The sequence below is a fragment of the Grampus griseus genome (genome assembly GCF_964374135.1).
Source record: "Grampus griseus genome assembly, chromosome: 19".
NCBI lineage: Eukaryota > Metazoa > Chordata > Mammalia > Artiodactyla > Delphinidae > Grampus > Grampus griseus.
Window position 1 is genome coordinate 6,101,887 of NC_139013.1, and position 22,688 is coordinate 6,124,574.

Here is a 22,688-nt window from a genome sequence, read left to right on the forward strand (position 1 = left end):
GAGATGAGGATGGAGAGGGATTTAGACACAGAAATGGAGGGAGGGAGAGAAAGAGACAGGGATGGAGGCAGGCAGAGACAGAGACACAAAGAAAGATATAAAGCATTAGAGGAGATGTGCAGAGAGACACGGGGAGAGAAGAACAGAGTTAGACAAAGAGAAAAAGGCCCAGAGAGACATAGGAACAGAAAGAAAAATGACACACACATACATACACACAAAGAATTACAGAAATGTGGGAGAGGTAAAGAGAGACAGGGAAGGATGCAGACAGACGGACGGACACAGAGGTGTGGGGAAACAGAGAAGCAGAGAGAAGAGGGGCTTGGGGAGGTGACAGTGACAGGTGGGCAGCACCTCCAAGGCCCAGGGCTGGACTGGGGAGGGCTCCCACACACCCCGCCCCCAGGGCAGTAAGGCAGGGTTGGGAAGCCCAGTTATCCTGGGCCTGCGGGGGAGGGGGTGTGTGGTGAGGGGGCACCCCTGCCTGCTCGCCTTCCTGGTGCCTCCCGCTCCAAGACCCAGCCTGCCGCGTCTGCCACCACTACCAGACCCCCAGAGCTCCAGCCCCAGAGCCCGTGAGTCCAGAAGGGAAGGGAGGGCTCCCCTCCAGGCACCTGCCCTGCCGAGTGTGCCAGGCCTCTGCCCCAGCATCATTTCTCCTTCTGCTCTGTACTTCTTGGGGTGGGGGGGATTGTGTCTCTCTGCCTTGATCTGCATCTCCAGCAGCTGCCCCCCAACCTCAGTGTCCTGCAACCCCACCTTCGGTCACTGAGTCCAATCCTCCAGCCCCACTCCCGCTGGCCAGGGCAGCTAAGGGCACTGGCCCTTCCAGTGATCAGCCCTTCTCTGCCTCACTGTTCTTCAAAGGGGCAGGGGTTCAGCAGGGTGGGGACCAGAATGATGTCCCAGGCCGAGCCCCCTACTGTACCCCAGGTAGCCTTCAAAGGGCTCGTATCACCCTGGCGTGGTTACTGAACGGAGCCTGGTTCCCTTTATCCTCCCACCCCAAGCTGCTGGGCCCCAGGTCTCAGGTGGGTAAGAAGGAAAACATTTTCCAAACCACCTACGAGGTCCCGTGGCTGATTTAAACGGAGCCAGCCTGTCGCTTGCCCTGGGCAATGCCTTCCCAGCAACTTGGGTATGAGAGGCTCTAACTGGGATTAGGCCCCTGCAAGGCCACACTCCATACCAAAGATTTATTTTGAAAGTTTGGAGGTTGGGATGCTGTGTGAGCCAAGGGATTCCTCACACCTGGTTGTTTCTCCCTGGGGGGAGCCGGAGCAGGCATGGGGGAGAGAGAGGGCGTGAACCAGCCCTAAATCTCCCCATGGAGTGATTTGGCCCCTTGTCCCTCCTTGTTCCCAGAAGAACCTGGGGCCTGCCCTGCCCCCCTCCAGGCCATGATGATTCTGCAATTAATCATGTTTGCTCTGGTGACAGGTACGGTGGAGATGGGGATGGGCAGGGGTCTCCCTCTCCAATCTCTAGGATTCCCAACCCTCTATGTCTAGACAATGACGGGGCTGATATTAAAAATATAGAACAACCATAGGGCATCTGAATGGATATATGAGCCATAACAAGGTCCTGGATGCCCCTTGCCTTCCAAAGGTGTAATCTCTTTAGAGCTAGAATGGGGAGAGGTCCAAGAGGGTCCCAGAGGAGGGACTGGGGCAGCTGGGGTGGTGTGGGAGACATTCAAAGAGCTCAGGAAAGTGGCTACTGACCGACGGGTGTGGAAGGATTTCAATCATTTAATACCCAGCCTGTCCATTCAGTGCGTCCCCATAGGACACCAGGCTATGGTCCTCCCCCCGCTGCCCCATTTCTGGGAGTCGTCTCATGGCCGAGCCCCCTCTTTTGCCCTCACCCTCTCTAGGACATGTAGGGGGAGAGACCAGGATCAATAAAGGATATGAGTGCTCTCCTCATTCCCAGCCGCCCTGGCAGGCGGCTTTGTTCCAGAAGACACAGCTGCTCTGTGGGGCAACCTCATCGCCCTCAAATGGCTACTGACGGCAGCCCACTGCCACAGGCCATGAGTGCGGGGGCAGGGGCGGGGCTGGGAGGGGGCTGGAGATGGAGAGGTGGATAGAGAAGGGCTTGGGGATGGGGAGAATGTGTATGGGGTGGGGAAAGTGGGGTCAGAGACGGGCACTGATGATGGGGATTGGGTTGGGATTGAAGATGGAAGGATGAATGATGTTGGAACTGGCATGGTGTTGGGAATGGGGTTGGATGCTGGGCTGGGGATAAGGTTTTGGTGGGAGATGGGGATGAGTTTGGAAGTGGAGCTATGTTTCTTCATTCTCTTCATCTCGCCCCTTCCCCCCCCCCCACAATGTCACTCTCCATTTCCTGTCTCTCCTTCCCCTTCCATCTCTGACCACCGTCTCTCTCACTTCAACTGATATGTAGCTCATCTGGGAGAACACAGCCTCCAGTGACGGGATGGCTGTGAGCACACCCGAGGAGCCACTGAGTCCTTCCCCCACCCAGACTTCAATAGTAGCCTGCCCAACACAGCCCACTGCGATGACATCACGCTGCTGAACATGGTGGCCCCAGCCTTCGCCATCTGGGCCGTGCGACCCACAGGGTGTCATCACACTGTGTCACTGCTGGCACCCGCTGCCTCATTTCCGACTGGGGCACCACGTCCTGCCCCCAGTGTAGGGGCTCCAGAGAGGAGCGTGATGGGGGGTGGGGTGGGGGAAGGTGTTTATGATTGTGGAAGGAAATAGGGAACCAGAGGAACCTTCAAAGATGAGATTCATAGTGATACAAGAGGGTGCTCCCTGGAGGTGTCAATAGTGGGATAAGTTGAAAGGAAGTGTGGAAAAGTAAGGGCTGGGGAGGGCGGAGACAAAAGTTTGGGCCTTGGATTCAGGCAGACATGATGTGCAATTTCAGATCCACAACCTGCTAGTTGTAGGTCCTTAGGCAAGTCTCTGAACCTTGGTTTTCTTCTCTATAAAATGAGAATAATCACATCCACCTACTAGAGCGGGATTAGACATAATGTTTATAGAGCAACTGACGTAAAGAGTTTTACTTGATAGCGTTACTGTTGCTATGGTTACAAGCAGAGAGGTGAGTCGACTGCAAGCAAGAAGGACAGGAACTGGATTCAGAGCGAGGTCCCTGGTTCTCTGCTGGGTTCAGAGCAAGCCCTGCAGTGTGGGGAAGGGGAACAAAGGGATCTAATTTTCTGTGCCCCCTCATGTCATTTCTACAGTGCACCTACCCCATACCTAGCGATGTACCAACATGCCCATCATCGAGCACAGGGAGTGTGAGGACGCCTACCCTGGGGACATCACAGACACCATGGGATGTACCAGCGATCGAGAAGAGGGCAAGGACCCCTGCCAGCTCAGAGGGCAGGGCTTGGGTCTCCAGTCACATTCCCATCTCCAACCTCAGCCACGTCCCCCTGCAGCCCCCAATCCGTCTCCACTCCCAGGTCCCACTCTAACATAAACACAATTCCCAGCTCCATTCCCAGTCCCACCCCTATTTCCGACCCTAACCATCCCCAAATCAATTTTCGACCCTAACCCCATCTTTGTTCTCACCCATAACTCTAACCTCATCCTCAATCCCACTGCCAACCCCATTTCAACCTCCACCTCACTTTCAACACAATTCCCCCCTCCTCCCTAACACCATGTCCAACCCTTTGCCCTCTCCTGAGGCCTCCCCTCCTCTCTGACTGGTTCTCTTCCTCCCCATCTCCAGGGTGATTCTGGGGGCCCACTGGTCTATAATGGGTCTCTTCAAGGCATCACCTCCTGGGGCCAGGATCCATGTGCTGTCAGCAGAAAGCCCAGGGTTTACACAAAGGTCTGCAATATGTGGTCCGGATCCAGAAGACTATAGAGAACAATTAGCCAGGACCAGCTCATCACGGCCCAATCCCCTGCTCCCTACTTGGTGCCATGGTACCTGTTCATTCTGTTAATAATGAAGCCTGAGCCAGGACCCCTTTATATACTTTTCTGGGGGCCTTCTTGACTATGAGAGATGCTGTACCTTAATAATCAATTTGGAGTTTGGGGTTAGGAGACCTGGGTTCTCCTCCTGCCTCATACTAACTTGTGACTCTGGGAGTGAAAATAGTTGTTTGGTTCACTGTTGTACCTGCAGTCTCAAACACAATTCCTGGCACACACCAAGGTTTCAGTAAATAGTTACTAAACAAATGAATCTTTTGAATGCTTACTACGTGCCAGACCCTGGTCCAAGGGCTTTTAAATGTATCGACTGACGTAATCTTCACAAAACCCTACAAGGTTGGTACTATTATTATTATACCCACTTTGCAGCTGAGGAAACTGAGGCACAGAGAAACGAAGTCACCCGTTCACGAGCACAGAGCCAGCAAGTAGAAGAGCAAGGAATCTGAAGCAAGGTGATTTCTTAACTGACAAGCAATACTACCTTGATTAAGGCTCCATTCCCTGGGACTTCCCTGGTGGCGCAGTGGTTAAGAATCTGTTTGCCAACGCAGGGGGTATGGATTCAAGCCTGGGTTCGAGCCCTGGTGTAATGAAGACCGAACGCAGCCAAAAATAAATAATTTTTTTTAAAAAAAGACTCCTTTCCTTATCTGTAAAATCGTGCATGCAAAAGTATGATAGTACACAAAGTCAGTCAGCCTGCACGTAGCTAAGACCCAATAAAAGGGAGCTATCATTGTTTTCTTTCCAACCTCTGCAATAGGTAATAGGTAGTTCATCAAGACCTGAGCAGGTCAGTACAGTAGCCACTAACCATACATGGCTATTTAAATTAACACTGCCTAAAATCAGAAATGTAATTCTTCATCTAGAGGGGTGGTATAGGGAGGGTGGGAGGGAGACGCAAGAGGGAATGGATATGGGGATATATGTATATGTATAGCCAATTCACTTTGTTATACAGCAGAAACTAACACACCATTGTAAAGTAACTAAACTCCAATAACGATGTTAAAAAAATTTTTTAATTTTTAATTAAAAAAATAAATATAACTCCTCAGTTGCACTCGCCACATATCAAAAGCTCTCTAGCCACATGTGGCTGGTGGCTACCGCGTTGGATAGCACAAACGGAGCACTTCCATCACGGCGGAAAGTTCAACTGAACGGCGCTGTGCTGGACAACCTCTAGAGTTAACTGACTTCTCGCTGGAGAAGATGCTTCACAAATAGTCCAGAACTCGGGGTCTCTTCTGATGTTCTGCTCACCTTGCAGGGGAGGTAGTGGGCATGAGCAGTTAAGAGCCCAGAGCTGGAACTGGGCGTCTGGGTTGTTAAATGGACTTGCTGTGTGACCTCCTGTGAGTCACTGCCCTCTCTGAGCCTCCCATTCCTCACCTGAAATGAGGGAGCTGGCTGAAGTGACACTGATGCCCCTTGTAGCTTTTGGCCTCCTGTGATCCACGGGCCTGTGTGTCACCTGGAGACATGAAGAGGGCAGGAAGTATGTGAAGTGACCACGCATGGGCTAGTTGCTGGGACACACGACGCTGCTCTGGCCATCCCTCTGGGTCTGCATCTTCCTCTTCCCTCTCTGTGTTTTCTTTCCCTTGTTTGCGTGCATCTCTTGTTCCTACTCTTTCCTTCGATCTATCTTATCTCTCTGCCTCCCTCTTTCAGGGTCAGCATTCTGGCTTTTCTCATTATGCCACTCTAGGTATGCACGTCCCTCTTTATTTATTTTCCTCTCTGTCGCTTACAATCATCGGTCTCCGACACTATCCCCGCGACCCCCACGGCCCCTGGGGATGTGGCACCCTCTTTCCCCATCTGCGAAGACTTCTTGGAACAGGGACCTGGGGAACCTCCATGAAATCCACCTCTAAAAAGGGTGTTTCAGGCACTGGGAGAAGCCTGTATTCCCGGGCCCCTCCCAGAGCAGGAATCTGGGGCCCAGGTTGGGTGCCAGCCTCACCCAGGGTGTAATTAGGGAGAGGGAAAGGGAGGAGGTAAATCCCTGGGGGGAGGGTGGGGAAAAGGCTCTTCGGGGTTAAAAGGGAGGGCCTGAAAGGGGTCCCTGGGCAGAGGATTAGCGGCGGCCCACACGGCAGGACTGAGGCACTTCCCCTCCACGACTCCCAGGTGAGCGGCATGCACCTCACCTTGGTTGGGATGGGTCGCGAGAGCACAGGTGGGGACCCTCGGGTAGCGGGCAGGAGACTTGTTCCAGCCTTAGTTTCCTTATCTACGGGACGCACTTCGGAGCCTCGAATCCCCAGCCCACCTGTGAAGGTAGGCGAACCCCGAAGCGCTGAGAGGCTGGCAGCCGGGACAGCCCCGGCCAGGAGAGCGCTCCCCTCGGGCGTAGGGAGAGCAGGACGCCAGCGGCGTCATTAGGGTATTTGCGCCCATTACGCCTGTTCAGGCCCCGATCGCCCGTCTGCCCAGCCCTGCGTTTGTCGGCCGCAAGTTAAACGGGTCCCCGCGGGCTGGGGTGGCCCAGGACGGGCGGACGGGCGTGGCAGGCTGGGGTGTCTGACCCGGCAAGTGTTTTGAACAGTCTCCCGCCCACCCGCACCCCCCCAGCCTAGGTCCTGGCCATGAGACCCTCACACCTCCACCTCTCCGCCGCCTCCGGCCCTTGGGGCCTCGAGAACCTTCTGCTGCCGCTACTGATGGCGCAACTCTGGGGTGAGGCCGGGGACAGGGCTCGGCGGGAGGCGCCGGACACCGGGGGCGATGGCAGAGTGGGCTCTTATCACCAGGCCCCGCACACTTCTCCTCCCCTTGGGACCCCAGCACTCACCCACAGATCCGGAGAAGTCCCGCCCCAAGTCAGACCCGCCCCTCTTCTAGCTCCGCCCTAGGTATCCCGCCCCCTTCACTCTTCCGAGATCCGTACTCCCCCTTTCTCCTCGCCGCGTCCTTTCCCCGCCGCTTCTTACTTCGCCCGATTTTACCCCAAGTCTTGCCTTAAGAGCCCTCTGCCCTCACCCCTTCTTCCGGCGAGTTGCGTTGTTCCCACCACTGCTTTCACCCACCAGGACCTGCTTTCTATCCCCGCCCCTTTCCGCCCCGCCCACCTTAGCCCCGCCCCTTCTGCCCCGCCTTGTTGCATTCCTGACCTCTTCAAGCTCGCTGCAGCGTCCCTGCTCCTCCAGACCCAACCTGTTAGGTCGCCTTACTCCATTCTTAACCCCGCCTCCTTGCCCTTTCACGCCGTTCTTCTCCGCCCACTTCCATTCAGTTCCTTCAGGATCCCCAATTTCCACGTACACTCTCGGGTTCAGGCTGTGCCCCCCCGAAGCCCCGTCCCATGGCCCCACTCGGATCCCGCACCCAGTGCTTGCCCTGCTGTCCTGCCTGCTCTGATCTCCATCTCCTTTCTTTCTCCAGTCGCGGAGGCTCTGCAGCTCCCCGGAAACGACACGCACTCGCTCTCCGTGGCCTCCAGCGCCCCTTGCCCTTACAGGTCGCAGCCCTGGCAGGTGTCCCTCTTCAATGGCTTCTGGTTCCACTGCGCCGGCGTCTTGGTGGACAGGAGTTGGGTGCTCACGGCTGCGCACTGCGGGAAAAATAAGTAGGGAGAGCTGCTTAGGGACGCTACGGAGGGGCTGTGGAGGCAGGTCCCGGGGAGGGGGCGGGAAGGGCTGGGGTACTTGAGGGTATGGAACTAACAGCTCGATGTGGGGTCGGCCCTGGAGGGCTTCCTGTAGGAGGAGAGGTGGGCTTGTGCTGTGGCCACGAGGGGGCAGTGTGGTCTTTCTCAGAGTTTCTGGGCCCATCCAGAGCCACTGACCAGCTGATTCTGCTAGGGTTCCATTTAGGTGTAGATAGTTGTTTGCAGCAGACAGAAGCCAGGATCTGGTGTGGTTAGGACTTCAGAACTAAAAGAAATTGTTCATCTCATGAGTCCCCACTGAGGGAGGAAGAAAAGGGTAGGTTTACCAAGGTAGACCCTCTGCCCTCAATTCCTGCAGAACTCAGGGACCCAAACACCTGATCGTGTTTCCCCATGTTCCCCCAGATCAGGTCTCCAGCTCCCTTCTCCCCTACCCACTCCTCCCTCAGACCCAGGAGTCCCAGCCCCCAGGCCCCTCCCTTGCCAGGACCCCAGTGTCTATCCCCACCCCACTGCCTGTACCCTCCTTCCCAGGGACTCAGGCTTCAGTCTCAGTCCCAGTGAAGGCTTTGCATCCATGAGACTCTTCCCTCCCCAGGCCTCTCTGGGCTCGAGTTGGGGATGACCACCTGCTGCTTCCCCAGGGAGAGCAGATCCGCAGGACCTCTCTTCCTATTATCCACCCCAAGTACAAGGGCTCGGGCCCCATCCTGCCCAGGCGAACAGATGAGCATGACCTCATGCTGCTGCATCTGGCCATGCCCGTTGTGCTGGGGCCTCGAATCCATCCTCTACGCCTGCCCTACCGCTGTGCCCAGCCCGGAGACCAGTGCCAGGTCGCCGGCTGGGGCACCACAGCCTCCCGAAGAGGCAAGAGCTGGGGGCCCTGGGGCCTGTATCTTGGGGAAGGAGGACGAGGGGCCTGGACTCCTGGGCCTGAGGGAGGGGCATTTGGGGGCCTGAAGCCTGTGTTGGGAACAGTCTGGGTATCTGGGCTCCTGGATCCTGGAGGATTGGGGGCCGGACCCCAGGATTACCTGATGTTTTCTCCCATCAGTGAAGTACAAGCGCCTGAGCTGCTCCCGTGTCTCTATCCTGAGCCCTGAGGAGTGTGACGTCTTCTATCCTGGCGTGGTCACCAACAACATGATATGTGCAGGACTCAGCAAGGGTCAGGACCCCTGCCTGGTAGGAACTGGCCAGAGAGGGTCTCTGACTCATGGGAGCAGCATAGGGAGGTTATGGGAAAACAGACATCCCCAACCCCATAGCCACTCCCAGCCCAAATTCATCCCCACGTCCAGCACTATCCCATTCCTACGCCAACATCAACCCCATGTCCAACTCTACCTCCTTGGGTCCACCTTCTCATGCCCAACCCTGTCCCCAAGTCTACTCTCAAGCCAATCCCCAGCCCTAACCCCCTTCCCACCCCATCCTCAACCACATTCCCATCCTCAAGCCATGCCTAAGCCCCTACCTCAGCCCTATCTCTAGATCCAGCTCCATCCCTCACCTACCAAGAACTACAGTCCCAGCTCCATCGACTCTCCATTCTCATCCCCCACCCAATGCCCCCAAACCCCAAGTCCAACTCCATCACAACCCCACCCCACCCCCAACCCCAACCCAGCTCCAACCCTACCCAACACCTCCCTTCCCCATCACTACCCCAGCCCCCAAGTGGCAGCCTTTCCACTGGTGTATTTATTTGATCTCTCCTTCCTCCCATCCCCAGAGTGACTCAGGTGGCCCTCTGGTCTGTGATGAGACCCTTCAGGGCATCCTTTCATGGGGAGTTTACCCCTGCGGCTCTGCTCAGCGTCCAGCTGTCTACACTGAGATCTGCAAATACCGCGGCTGGATAGAGAAAACCATCGGCTCCAAGTGACCCAAAGGCCCTGCAACTGCTTCGCCATCTGCCCTCTTCCTCCTTCCTCCCCTCCTTCCCCTGCAGACAGCTGGACTCTCCCCCTGCCCCACTCAAACTTCTGTCACCCATCCACACCTATTAACATCTCTCGTCTTCCCTCATGCCTCCTGCCCACTGCTGTTCTCTGCCCGCGTTGAAGCCAAGATGCAGAACGTGGTGGCAAAGTTTTGTTCATGAGAAACGAGGAAGCCGGTGGTCACTAGTCTCTGAGAGAAGTTATCAATCACAAAACCTGGCTTCCTCCACCACTCCCTGATGTGTGACCTTGGGCAAGCCAAGCGTCTTCTCTGAGCCTCAGTTTCCTCACCTGGAAAATGGGAACAATGAAGTGTGTACCTCATAAACGTGTTATGAAGAGACTATAACGTGTGTAGATTGTTATGGTCATTGTCATGCAAAGTACTAACACGGTGGGTAGTGAGTTCTGATTAAATGGCAACAGGTCCTGGTGGGAATGTGTGGATTTTGTGTCCTGGGGAGAAAAGCACAGCGGTACACTACCATCCCAACCCCCCATCCCCATCCCCATCCCCATCCCTCAGGGCTGATGGGAGAATTATATTCCTCACCCTCCTGTCAAGTTCCATGAAGCACCTCTTAATCACTTCCTTCTTCCCTCCCACTGTTTCCCATGTCTGGGTCTACCCAACACCTGTTCCTCCTGTCCCAGGAGGAACTGGGCTGTCTCTGAGTCATCTGGTACCTTCTGTGCCTTCCTGGGGCCACTGGAACTCAAGGGACCTCACCCTGCATCCATCCCCGCCTCTAAGACCAGAGGACCTCACCCCACTTCAGTTGCTAAGTTTATGCAAAGAAGCCCTCTGAAATTTAGAGGAAATTTTTTGGTTTCTTTGTTAGATCCGTCCCCATCCCCTCACCTACTACCGGCTCCAATTCCAGCTCTACCACGTCTCCATTCTCATTCCCTGATCCAACACCCAGACACCCTAAGTCCAGCTCCATCCCCACCCCCATCCCAAATTGGCTTTGAAATTTTGTCCTGAAAATTGGGAGGAGGGCTTCTTGTCCTGTCCCTGAAACTGTCCCTGTGTAAATAGTCCCATGCTGGGGGCTATTATACACAAAATCCAGGCAGAGCTAACAGAAGTTTCAGTGTCTCCACTTAGCCCAGACTTTGGAGTGGTAACGTAAGCAGAACACATGCACAGTAGAAATTTTCCATCCAGCACAGGTTGTTTTGTCCATTTGCACACCCCTCCCCCCTTTTTTTTTTTTTGGCGAGGCTTGTGGGATTTTAGCTCCCCAACCAGGGATCAAACCCGGGCCCTTGGCAGTGAGAGCACGGAGTCCTAACTACTTCCCTGTTTCCCCTTTCAAACACCAATTTATTTATTTATTTATTTTAAAATACAGTATTTCAGTTTCATTTTATTTATTTTATTTTTAAATATTGAAATATTTATTTATTTATTTATGGCTGCGTTGGGTCTTCATTGCTGTGTGTGGGCTTTTTTCAGTTGCTGTGAGCAGGGGGTACTCTTCGTTGCGCAGCCTTCCCATTCCAGTGGCTTCTCTTGTTGCGGAGCACGGGCTCTAGGCGCGCGGGCTTTAGTAGTTGTGGCTCGTGGGCTCAGTAGTTGTGGCACGTAGGCTTTAGAGTGCAGGCTCAGTAGTTGTGGCGCACGGGCGTAGTTGCTCTGTGGCATGTGGGATCTTCCCAGACCAAGGCTCAAACCCATGTCCCCTGCACTGGCAGGTGGATTCTTAACCATTGGGCCACCAGGGAAGCCCACACCAATTTATTGAGCACCTGTTGTATGGCAGGCTTGGTGCTGGGCGCTGGGAACACAGTGGTGACCACAAGGTCCCTGCCCCACAGAGCCCACAGGAGATCGGGGCACAGGGTTTGAGCAGAGACTACACAGCTCTCTTCCGCTGACTATCCCCCCACTCCTATTAGCACACCCAGGAAACATCAGTCAGGCTTATCAGCTGAGTTCATTACCCAAGAATCAGAAGCGAAGTAGGTAGGAACTCAAAAACTCGATTCATTTTTAAAGGTAATTCACCCATTCCTTTAGTCACATCATAAATGTTTACTGAGCTATGTCCTATGCCAGGTCTTAGAGATGAATCAGAGTGAGCCCTACCTTCAGGAAGCTGCTAGTCAGGTCAGGAAGCCTTACATTCTTGTCATTTGGGTCTCCATTTAAAGGTCACTTCTTCAAGGAGGCCTTCCAGGATTGCCCTGGCTAAAGGGGTCTCCCCCTGTACTCCTCCTCCCTGGCCACTAATCCATTGCTCTGTTTATTTCTCTTGCAGCACTTGTTATAGCAAAAATGATCTCATTTATCTGTTTACTCCATAATGGTCTGTCCCCTACTTCCCCTCACCCAGTCAATGTGGGCAGGGACTCTGATTTAGTCACTGTGGTTTTCTAAGCACCTGGTCTGATGCTTGACACACAGAAGGCATTTAACACATTGTTGAATTAACAAATAACACAAATTGATCAGTGCTGTAACAGAAGGAGGCATAGGGTGCCCCAAGAGGGCCTAAGGACTCCTCCTGAAGGAATCGGGGAAGGCTTCTCAGGTGAGGGGATATATGCATGGGGTTTTAAAGGATCAGTAGGAGTTCACCAGGAAGCAAATATATTTCTGTAACTCACTGTGTGACTTGAGCAAAAAACTTGAATGCTCTCTCTACCACAGTTATCCCCACTATGAAATAGAGATTGGTTAGGTTCTTGTGAGAATTAAATCAGAAAGCATACATGAAATGTTTAGCCAATTGCCTGGCACAGAGTAAACAGTCAATAAAGTTAGCAATCAAAATGTTCTATAGGGCTTCCCTGGTGGCGCAGTGGTTGAGAGTCCGCCTGCCGATGCAGGGGACGCGGGTTCGTGCCCTGTTCCGGGAGGGTCCCACATGCTGTGGAGCGGCTGGGCCCGTGAGCCATAGCCGCTGAGCCTGCGCGTCCGGAGCCTGTTGCTCCGCAACGGGAGAGGCCACAACAGTGAGAGGCCTGCGTACCACAAAAAAAAAAAAAAAAAAAAAAAAGTTCTATAAAGCGGTTAGTATGACACTTAGCACAGAGTGGGTATTCAGTCCCTGGTCTCGAGGACTTCTCAGTCTGCAGAGGGTATAAGGCAACTGCAGCCATGGATAAAATGTATTATGATGGTGGCAGTGCAGGGCTCTATAGGTGAGGGACAAACATATTTATTGAATGCCTACCACAGTTGTAAGTGCTTCATATGTGTTAACTCACATAATCCTCCCACAACCCCAGTTATTATTGCTACTTAATAGATGGAGCAACTGAGAGAGGTCCAGTGACTTGCCCAAGGTCACACACTTAGTAATTACCAGCATTGAGGTTTGGACCCACATGGTCCAGTTCCACAGTCCATGCTCCAAACCACTAAATCATGGTGAGTTGTACACATTCAAGGGGAGCCCAGACCCAGCCTGATAACCAGGCTTACAGCAACAGAAAGTGGAAGAAGCCTGGAAGTGCCCAGGCTGGAAAAGATGGACTCTGCCTGGAGAAATCAGAGAAGGCTTCCTGGAGGAAGGGGCATTTAGGTTGGATCTTGAAGAATGAGTTGGAGTTCACTGGAAAAAGAAAGATGTGGAGAAAGACATTCACTCATTCAATTAACATCTCCTGAGACCCCCCCCCCCCACCATGATCCCAGCCCTGAACAGGGTGATGTGAGGGACACAGAGATGAGTCAGATCTGGGCTTGGCCCTCTAAGGGCTGCCCATCTGGTGAGAAGGAGGGATGGGGGGAGAGGCAGGAAAGATGAGGTGATGGGAAGGACAGTGGAGGGGAGGAGATGGGTGGAAAAAAACAAGACCATGTTCTCAGGACTTAGCCAAGATATGGTGGCATTAAGAGAATGGGAAAAGTGCTTAGTTCCACCTAGGCTGGGCACCTGGATCCTTGGAGTGGTGAGGATGTGAAAAAGGAAGTAGGTTATGACAAGAATGAGTTAACCCAGCTGGAACCATCCTAGGAGAGGCCTCTGTCCTCACGGAAAGGGGCCCAAACCCCCAGTGCAGGGAGGGTTCTGTGGGTGTGTACACGTGTGCAGCTCTCTTTGTAGCCTCTGCCACTCCAGACAGTGTTTCTGTCTCTCTTTCCTTACCTCCTCCTGCATCCTTCAATGTCTTTATCCCTCTGTTTTGTTTTGTTTTTCCTTCTCCCTCTTTCCCTGCCTCCCCGCATCCTGCCTTCTTGCTTGTCTTTTTGCTCTGAGTCCTGACTCTTTCTCCCACTCCTTGCCTGATTTCTGGGAGGTCCTTCTATGTAAACCTGCAGCCTGCCCAGTGCCCTGGTCCCAGCCCACTGCAGCTACATTCAAGATAAACTTGCTTCCACCCCAGGACTCCACTTGAGGGATCTTCCTCCTTTCCCTCTTCCTCCTCCAGGCCACAGAATATCCTGTATGTAGATGCTGTAACCAGAAGTCAGGGTTACTTCGGGCTCCTCCCTCTGGTGAACCCCAGAAGGACTATACAACCCAGAGCCCCTCCCCCATTTAGCAGGATCCCTGAGCCCCTCCCCCACTTAGCGGGATTCCCTGATGCTGCAGGCCACCAGCTCATCCTGACCAGTGGTCTCTCTGTGCTGTCTTCCTTCCCAAGGCCCCCGGGGAGGAGGCTTCCCCCTCCCCCTGGAGTATTTCCCAGCCCAGATTAATCACCGGGGCGGCCCCAGGGAGGAGGAATATAGTATGATTTACCGTAGAGAAGCACGGACTTGGAGAGCAACCTCGAGGACCAAAGCACCCTGGAGGTCATGAGGCTGGGATTCATCTGTGCTCTGCTTTCTCTCCTGGAAGGTGAGGTTCCTGCCGTCCTGCCGTCCTGCTGCCCCTCCGTGGCCCCCCGGCGCCCCTCTACCATGCTCTTTGTCGCCCAGGCGCCCACTCCTGCCCTCTAGGCATCCCAGCATCTGTCCCCAGCCCGCCCAACCTGGCTCTTCACCAACCTTCTGCCTCTCACCCCCACCCCAGGGCAAAGCTGGGCAGACACCCGAGCCATCGGGGGCAAGGAATGCCGCCCCAACTCGCAGCCCTGGCAGGTCGGGCTCTTCTTCCTCACCCGACTCTTCTGCGGGGCGACCCTCATCAGTGACCGCTGGCTGCTGACAGCTGCCCACTGCCGCAAGCCGTGAGTGACCTGGACGGGCCACTCTGGTGGGGGGCCGGAGGTCAGGAAAGGGAGAGAGGGCAAGGAGCCTCGTAGAGGAGGGAGGGAGCTGTGGGCAGGAAGAGCCGAGCCTCCATTTCTGTTCCCCAAAGTTCAACTCTTCAGAATGACAAAATGCCCACTCTCCAAATTCTAGCGTCCAGAAGAATCTGTTACTAAGAGTGTAAGATTTGCAACGTAGACTCTTAGAAGCCTACACTCTGACCCAGAAAAACCCAGAGTTGTAGAATCCTAAAATCTTGGATCCAGGAGATGTTACATTAGCTTCACTAAATTGTAGAATCCTAGATTCAGAGACTGGTAGACTCTGAGAAGCCTGGAGCAGCGCTGTCCAATGGAAATATAGCCCCAATCACAGAGGAAAGTTTTAGGTTTTCTAGTAGACACATTAAAAAAGGTAAAAAAGAAATGAGTAAAATTAATTTTAATAATAGATTTAACTTGCCATCTCAAAATATTATTTCAACATGTAATTATCAATTTTAAAATATTTATGAATGACATAGTTTAGTCTTTTTTTTTTTTATACTAAGCCTTCGAAATCAGACGTGTATTTTACAAGTACGGCATAGCTCAATTTGGACTAGCCACATTTCAAGTGCTCAGTAGTTGTGCTGGATAGTGCAACCCTAGAATCTTAGATTCAAACTGTTCTAGCTAGGTTCACTGAGCACAGAAGCTCATAGTCTTAGAATCTCTGAATTACAGTACCCTAGAATACTGTGATCCGTAGAATTCTAGAATCTTGAACCAAGAGAATTCTAGAAGCTTATATTCATACATGTCTAGAATCTGGTGGATTTAGTATCCCAGCATGCTCTCATTCAAGATTTCTAAAATCCCCAAAGTTTTAACCAAGAGAATTCAAGAGTTTCAAACTATTCGAATCCTAATCCTTACATTTCTAAAATCAAAGATTTCTAGAATGATGAAATTCTTGCCTTTTTATCCCAGAATATTAGAATTCTAGGTTCTTTGTTTCCTAGATTTCATTCAGATAATTTAAAAATCCTAGACATTTACTTATTTCATTGTGGCTGAGCCAGGTCTCGGTTGAGGTATGCAGGAATCTTCGTTGCACCATGAGGAATCTTTTCTTTTTTTTTTTTTTTTAGTTGCAGCATGCAAACTCTTAGCTGTGGCATGCACGTGGGATCTAGTTCCCTGACCAGGGATCAAACCTGGGACCCCTGCACTGTGAGCGTGGAGTCTTAGCCACTGGACCATCAGGGAAGTCCCCCGCATCCTAGACTTTTTGATCCAGAGAAATCGAAAACATTAGAATCTCGAATTCATAAGATTCTAGAACTTGAGCCTCCTAGAATTCTAAAATCGTGGATTTCTAAGGTGTTAGAATCTTAGAATTCTAGAATCTTAGATTCTGGGCATCCTAACAGAATTCTAGGATCTACCTGATGCAGAAATCCTTTTTATATTCTCTGGGGAAAGGAGCCATCCCTCCTGTTTGAAGTTCTTCCCTCTAGGAACGAAGCACAGAGGCTATACAGGATGCTGTGTGAGAATTTCCCATCATGCATCTATGCTGGAATTTCCCATCATCCATCTATGCTGGAGCCTCTTTTAACTCAGGCCTGGACATCAGGCTAGGAAAACAATGTTCAGATTTCAGCCCCAAAGACAAAGAAAGGGAGAAGCAGAAATATGGAGGTACAAGAGATTCAGGAACAGGGACAAGTTGGGGCTGGGAGGTGGGGTTGGGACGGGTTTCCCAGACACAGAACCAAGGCAACAAGGTGACAGAGAGGGAAAAGGTAGAAATAACACCTCATACTCCTCAAACCCTGAGTTCTCAGTCATTAGTCTCGTCCCTAATGTCAGAGTCAGAGTCTGGGGGATGGACATGTAGACCCCTTGAGGGTCCCCAGCTATCCAGGGCATGAACCCAGAGCAGAACAAGTGGAGTTGGACTGGGACTGCAGTGAGAGGGCTTGAGGCCAGACCTCAGGAAGCATTGAGAGATGAGGGATTTGGCAGACAGGAAAAGCCTGAGCCTACAGATGACCCCAACTTGGGGATTTTCCATATCCCACCCCTTCCATACACACACACCGAAACACAGAGAGCCACTCCCTACGGAAACCACCAGACCTGTGAGGGCGGGGGGGGGGGGGTCTGTGTTTGGGTGGTAGGTGGAGCCTTCACCTGTCTCCATGGTTCCAGGGGACTCAGGTCACCACTAAGGCTCCAGGTGGGGCAGAGAGGAAGGTGGTTTACTTGACATGGGGCTAGGAAGAGGTGTGAGCTTTTGGGGAGAGGTACAAAGTTAGAGGCAGACAAAGAGATGGAGTAGGAAGCAGGGGCCCAGAGAGGGTGTGTGGCTTGTGGAGAGTCACATAGCATCCTGGTGGACAGAAGAAAGAGGACAGGGGCTGAGAAGACACCTCACCTTATCCCACCTTGACCTCTGGGACCTGTCCAACAGGTTTCTGTGGGTCCGACTCGGGGAGCACCACCTCTGGAAATGGGAGGGTACAGAGCAGCTGTTCTGGGCCACAGACTTCTTCCCTCATCCTGGGTTCAACAAGGACCTCAGTGCCCACGACCACAATGATGACATCATGCTGATTCGTCTGCCCAGGAAGGCATTACTGGGACCTGCCGTGCAGCCCCTCAAACTCAGCCGGACCTGCGTCTCCCCAGGCACCCAGTGCCTAATCTCAGGCTGGGGGGCCACATCCAGTCCTAAGGGTACAGCCTTGTCCACCACACACACCCTATGTTTCATGCCAGGGCTCTGAATCCCCTCTCTTTTTCTGTCTCTGCTTTTTCATCTCTATGTTCTATCTATCTATCCATATATTTCATCAGATCTAAATGCTATAAATTATAAGATGCATCATTATTCTACTACCCGCTAAAAACGAGAAAAGGAAAAAAGGTCCCATCTATCCTTGTATGACATCGTTTACTGGAAGGCACATCCTGATTTCAGAGATGTTTAAATGTGAAAATATATGCATCTTAGAATTGAAATAAGGTCTACGCCACTCAGGATCACAAATCAGCAAATCCATCAGTCAAATTTGGCCTCCCACAGCAGTACTGGTTTTCAAAATGTCTTGAAAAAAAAAAAAAAAAACCCTCAGTTTGCTGCTGCCAACATTTAAAACCTGAGACATTTTACATCAAAGCCAAGTTTCTGGATTCCCTTGAAAAATTCAAGACTGGCAATGCTGGGTTCATATTTCTAAAATAATGACCATCGTTGGGCAGAATCAGTGGAGGCTGCCCCCTTCAAACAAGATACAGGTTCTGTGGTCCACTGCAGTTCCCCCCAAGGGCTGCTGTTTCCCTACAAGGCCCCCTCCCCCCACTTTCCCTCTATTTCTATCTAGTCTCTCTACATCTGTATCTCTGTCTCTGTCAGTGACCATCTCCCTATAAATGTCTCCTCCCCTTTCTCTCGCTGCTTTCTCCCTGGATGTCTCTGGGTCTGTTTCTCCCTATTTCTTCACTTCCTCCTCTGAGAATCTCTTTCCCCTTAAGAGGTCTCTATCTCCTGCCAAGGTCCCTCTTTTTCTCTGGGCGAGTTATATCCGTATCTCTCCTTGTCTCTTGACTCTCTGTGTCTCTCTCTCTCTTTGGCCCTCTCCCCATCGTGTCCATCTGTTTCTCTTCCATGCTATGATTCTGTTGCTTTGTCACTTTCTCTTGTTTTTGTCTTGGGAGTCTTACACTGTGGCCCCGTGGGTCCCTCTTAGGGAAGTGGGGGGGGGGGTGCTGAGTGTGATGGAAACAGCTGTTGATCTTTTATGGACCTCCTTCCCCAACAGTGCAGTACCCACTCACGCTGCAGTGTGCCACCATTAGCATCCTGGAGCCCAAACTCTGCCAACGGGCATATCCAGGCCACATCCTCTACCGCATGCTCTGTGCCGGCCTTTGGGAGGGCGGCCGGGGCCCCTGCCAGGTGAGACCTCCTCTGGGAAGGAGAGGGATGGGTATCCTGCGGGGATTCCAGGGTCCTGGGGGAGAAGGGAGTTGGGGCCCCAGACTTCCTGGATCAGAGCAAGGAAGGAGCTGGGAAACCTGGGTCGTGGGAGGGGGTGGGACCAGGGCCAGGATTCCTGGATCTAAAGGAGGAGGGGACGGGGGGTTGGACTCTTTGTCCTGGGGAAAGAGCTGTCCACAATGCTAGGTCCTAGGGGGAGGTGGGGGCTATGAGCCTTTACTCCTGGGTCTGAGGGAGGAGGGACTGGAGACGTGGACTCCTGAGTGTTGTAGGAGGAGGGAAGTGGGAGCTTCCTGAGAGGGAGAAAGCCGCCTTGTGTCATGTCCTGAGTAGACTGGCCTAACAGTTTCTCTGCTCTTCTTCTGCGCACAGGGTGACTCTGGGGGCCCCCTGGTTTGCAATGGGGCCCTGGCGGGTGTGGTGTCTGGGGGCTCGGAGCCCTGCTCCAGACCCCAGCGCCCTGCTGTCTATACTAGTGTGTGCCGCTACCTGGACTGGATTCGAAAAACCATGGAGGACAACTGAGACCGCGCATCTTAGAGGAAAGGAGGGTGGACGCAGGGTAGGAGGGTTTGCAAGACTCCAGCCTCAACGGTCTCCGCCTTTGGCTTCGGCTGGTCTGGAGACGCCTTCTGGGTATTCAAGTTGCCAGCTTCCGGATATTCAGACCCCGGCCCCCGCGAACTATAGAGCCGCGCCCCCTTGAGAGGAGAGACACCTTCGCCCCTCTTGGCCCCGTATCTATGACGTCACCAGAACTGCCACAGCCCCCATGGAATGGCATCACCTTCGGCTCTACCGCAGTAAAGACATCCACTGAATAGCTCCTCCCTTCCGAGCTTTGGCCAATGAGATTTCCCCTCTGGACGCTACCCCCTGTGGCCACGCCTCCTTCGTCATAGATCCAGCCTCGTGACTTCACGGGAGGGTAGCTTCCCCCACGTGGAACTCAGGCAGTGTGTCTCTGCCCAGCTCTGGCCCGTTCTAGGCGTGTCCAGGGTTTGAATCCTGGCGGGGACCTGACCGGGCGAAGTTGGGAGAGATTCTCTGTCCCCTCCGATCCAAGGGACAGAGAATTTTACGTTAAACGTGAGAAGCCGTGCCTTCCTACCGCCTGTTTCGTGAGCTAAAGGATGGGGAACGGTGGGCGGCAGAGGGCAGAGAGGGAACCACCACCGCGTTGCAATTCCCCATAAGCCCCGAGTAGGTCCTGCCTAAGTCTGTCTCCATCAGCCCTATTGCAGCAAGGCTCCTGGGTTCTGCTTGGGCTGGTCCCATCGCCCCCAGGGGAAACCAGGTCACAGCGCCTCCCAAACCTGCCTTTCCGGAATCTGCCAATCCGCCCTCAGAAGTCAGGACCAAGAAGACTGGCTTGTCTTCCATTCCAGGTTACTGACAGCCCCCTCCTCCCACAAAAACCCAGGCTCCAAATTACTCCTTCCAAAAAGACTTAAGAATACAGCTGCCAGCCCCTCCTCCCTCAGACCTCAAATCCGGGCCTCCATCCCCCTCCTCCCTCAGACCCAGCAGTCCCGGTCCCCAGCCCCCTCCCCGCTCAGAGCCAGGAGTCCAGGACCCCAGTCCCATCCTCCCTCAGCTCCAGGAGTCAGGGGCCCTCACCCCCTCTTTGCTCGGACCAGGATGTCTGGCCCCCCAGCCATTTCTGTTTCAGACCCAGAAGTAAACCCCTTCACTCCCAGACCTCAAGAGTTAGAGATTCCATAGTGGCTGTATCAATTTACAAGCATGGGCACCAAGGGGGGAAGAGGGGAGGGTGGTGGGATGAACTGGAAGATTGGGATTGACATATATATGCTAATCTGTATAAACTAGATAACCAATGAGAACCTGCTGTATAGCACAGGGAACTCTACTTCGTTGTACAGTAGAAATTAACACAATATTGTAAAACAACTATACCCCAATTAAAAAAGAAAAAGTTAGAGATTCCAGCCCCTCCTCCCTGAAGATTCTCCGCTCAGCCCCTGAGCCTCTCCTCACTCATGACCAGGGTTCCAGTTCCCTGCTGCTCCGCCGGCCCCCGAGTGGGAGGAGCTGGGTTAGGGGGCTGGTGGTCCCAGTTAAGAGGCTCCAGAGTCTGTACAGGCAGGCAGAGCTGAAGAACGGGGTGCCCTTCCTCCCGATCCGAATCAGCAGGTAACCCCGCCCCCCGAGCTCTGTAAGGTGAGAGGCCAGAGTTCTCAGACACAGGCATCAGGCCCCTGAGCTCCCTCCTCCAGGGCCCAGGACCTCAGCCTCAGATCCCTTCCTCCCTTGAGGCCCAGGAATCCGCACCCCAGCCCCTGCTCTCCAAGACTGAGGAGTCCCGGCTCCCAGTTCCCTTTCCCTTCAGACCCGGGCGTCTGGGATCCTAACTCCCTCCTTCCTTGGAATGTAGGAATCCAGCCCCTGAGCTCCCAGCCCCTCAGATTCAGGAATCTGGGGCCCCATCCCGTTCTTCAGAGCCAGGGATCTGGGTCCCCAGCCCCTTCCTCCAGCGGGACCCAGAAGCACTACTCCAGAAGCTCTGCTTCCTCTGCAATCCCAAGACCCCTAGGATCTCAGCCCTGTCCTGTCTGTCTCCCGGACCCCACCATGGGACATCCCACAGCTGCTGCAGAGTCGATCTAGATGTTCCCGCTCTTGCTGTTGGAATCCCGGGCAGGTGGGGGGCGGAGGGGGGGCCCGGAAGTCATCCGTGGAGCACCTGAGCCTGTGGGAATTCCATGGTGGTGGCTAAGAGGGTGCATGTGGTGGCATGTGGGGAGATGGGAAGCGCGCAATTACGTGTGGGAGCTTCTGCGGCATGGCTGGAGGCACGGGGCACGCGGCAGCAGGTAGGAATGTGTTGAGTTCTGCTGGTATCGCATGAGTGCGCTAAGCCAGCAGGACTGCCTGCTTAGGGGCACAGATACACACAGGAGTATACGGGGCATGTGGACACATGCTCAGGTGTGTGACTCTGTGTGTGATGACTCATGGGCTTCCATGAGTGTACCTGTGTATCTGTGGAGGAGCAAGTGCAAGCTGGGAGGCAAACACCGGAGGGGGTGTGTGTGTGTATCTGTTTGAAACCACAGTGGTTTTCCTGGCCCCTGCACTGACCCAGTGGGTGGTGATCCAACCCTCTCTCTCCTGCTGCAGGACACCTGAGAGCACAGGAGACCGAGGTGCTGGAGGGCCAGGAGTGCAGGCCCCGTTACCAGCCCTGGCAGACGGCCTTTCTCCAGGGTGTCCAGCTAATATGCGGGGATGTTCTCATAGATGACAACTGTGTCCTCACAGCAGCCCACTGTAAAAACCTGTGAGTGGATTCCGGGGGCAGAGGTGGGCTGGAGCCTGGGGCAAGAGGGGGCTGGGGCTTTGCCTCAGGAGGCGAGAGCTGGGGACTCGGTCTCCGAGAGAGAAGAGGGGACCTGGACTCCTGGGTCTTAGAGAGGAGGGGACTGGGAGCCCTTATCCCTGCCTGGCTCCCGAACTACCCCCATCATTACACGAAATACACAGTCCGCCTGGGAGATCACGGTCTGCAGAATAAGGATGGGTCAGAACAAGAAACGGCTGTGGCTCAGTCCATCCCACACCCCTGCTACAACAGCAGCAACAAGGACCACAACCATGATCTGATGCTCATTTGACCATGTGAACGGGCATCCCTGGGGCCCAAAGTGAAGCCCATCAACCTGGCAGATCACTGCCCTCAAGTTGGCCAGAAGTGCACCATCTCAAGCTGGAGCTCTGTCACCAGCCCCCAAGGTAGTGGGAGGGAGAGGAGAAGCTGGTTGCCCCAGTGGACCCCAAGCCATCGGCAAAGCTTTGCCTGTAGAGTAGATAAAGAAAGGGAAGTGATTGTGATGTTGAAGTTCACGAGTGGTCCATGTTAGAAACCTTAAAGACCAGAATATTAACAGGAGTGATGGGAGAAAGGAAACAAATGAACAAATTGCTACCAGGGCTCAAAAAAGTGGATGGATGAATGAATGAGTGGATGGATGAATGCATCCCTCCTT

General features: G+C 53.5%; 2 protein-coding genes, 1 long non-coding RNA gene and 1 pseudogene across 5 annotated transcripts; 3 read left to right on the forward strand and 1 right to left on the reverse strand.

The window, feature by feature from the left end:
* The first annotated feature begins 1,376 nt into the window (after nucleotides 1–1,376).
* LOC309836727 (kallikrein-11-like) lies at nucleotides 1,377–3,896 on the forward strand (annotated as a pseudogene). Its single transcript has 5 exons — nucleotides 1,377–1,443; nucleotides 1,883–2,045; nucleotides 2,422–2,675; nucleotides 3,242–3,378; nucleotides 3,745–3,896. The product of its transcript is annotated as a kallikrein-11-like (transcript).
* A 1,351-nt stretch (nucleotides 3,897–5,247) lies between these two features.
* LOC309836730 lies at nucleotides 5,248–7,003 on the reverse strand. Its single transcript, XR_014298175.1, has 3 exons — nucleotides 6,960–7,003; nucleotides 6,128–6,249; nucleotides 5,248–5,445 (listed from the first exon to the last, which is right to left on the reverse strand). It is a non-coding gene; the product is annotated as an uncharacterized lncRNA (long non-coding RNA).
* LOC309836715 (kallikrein-10-like) lies at nucleotides 5,998–10,073 on the forward strand. Of its 2 annotated transcripts, none has more exons than XM_082676827.1 (6): nucleotides 5,998–6,107; nucleotides 6,552–6,656; nucleotides 7,362–7,545; nucleotides 8,186–8,457; nucleotides 8,645–8,775; nucleotides 9,326–10,073. In XM_082676827.1, exons 2-6 carry the CDS (start codon nucleotides 6,566–6,568, stop codon nucleotides 9,476–9,478), a joined length of 831 nt encoding a protein of 276 aa, XP_082532953.1. In that variant the 5' UTR covers nucleotides 5,998–6,107; nucleotides 6,552–6,565; the 3' UTR covers nucleotides 9,479–10,073. The 2 variants fall into 2 exon arrangements, with proteins under 2 accessions (XP_082532953.1, XP_082532954.1); XM_082676828.1 differs by lacking the exon at nucleotides 5,998–6,107 and adding an exon at nucleotides 6,142–6,257.
* A 4,219-nt stretch (nucleotides 10,074–14,292) lies between these two features.
* Nucleotides 14,293–19,203, forward strand: LOC309836721 (kallikrein-9-like; the record flags this gene model as incomplete). The annotated part of the gene is made up of 5 exons (XM_082676845.1): nucleotides 14,293–14,335; nucleotides 14,510–14,666; nucleotides 17,149–17,414; nucleotides 18,500–18,636; nucleotides 19,051–19,203. The coding sequence occupies 5 exons, from the start codon at nucleotides 14,293–14,295 to the stop codon at nucleotides 19,201–19,203; spliced, it is 756 nt and encodes a 251-aa protein (XP_082532971.1).
* Nucleotides 19,204–22,688: the final 3,485 nt, after the last annotated feature.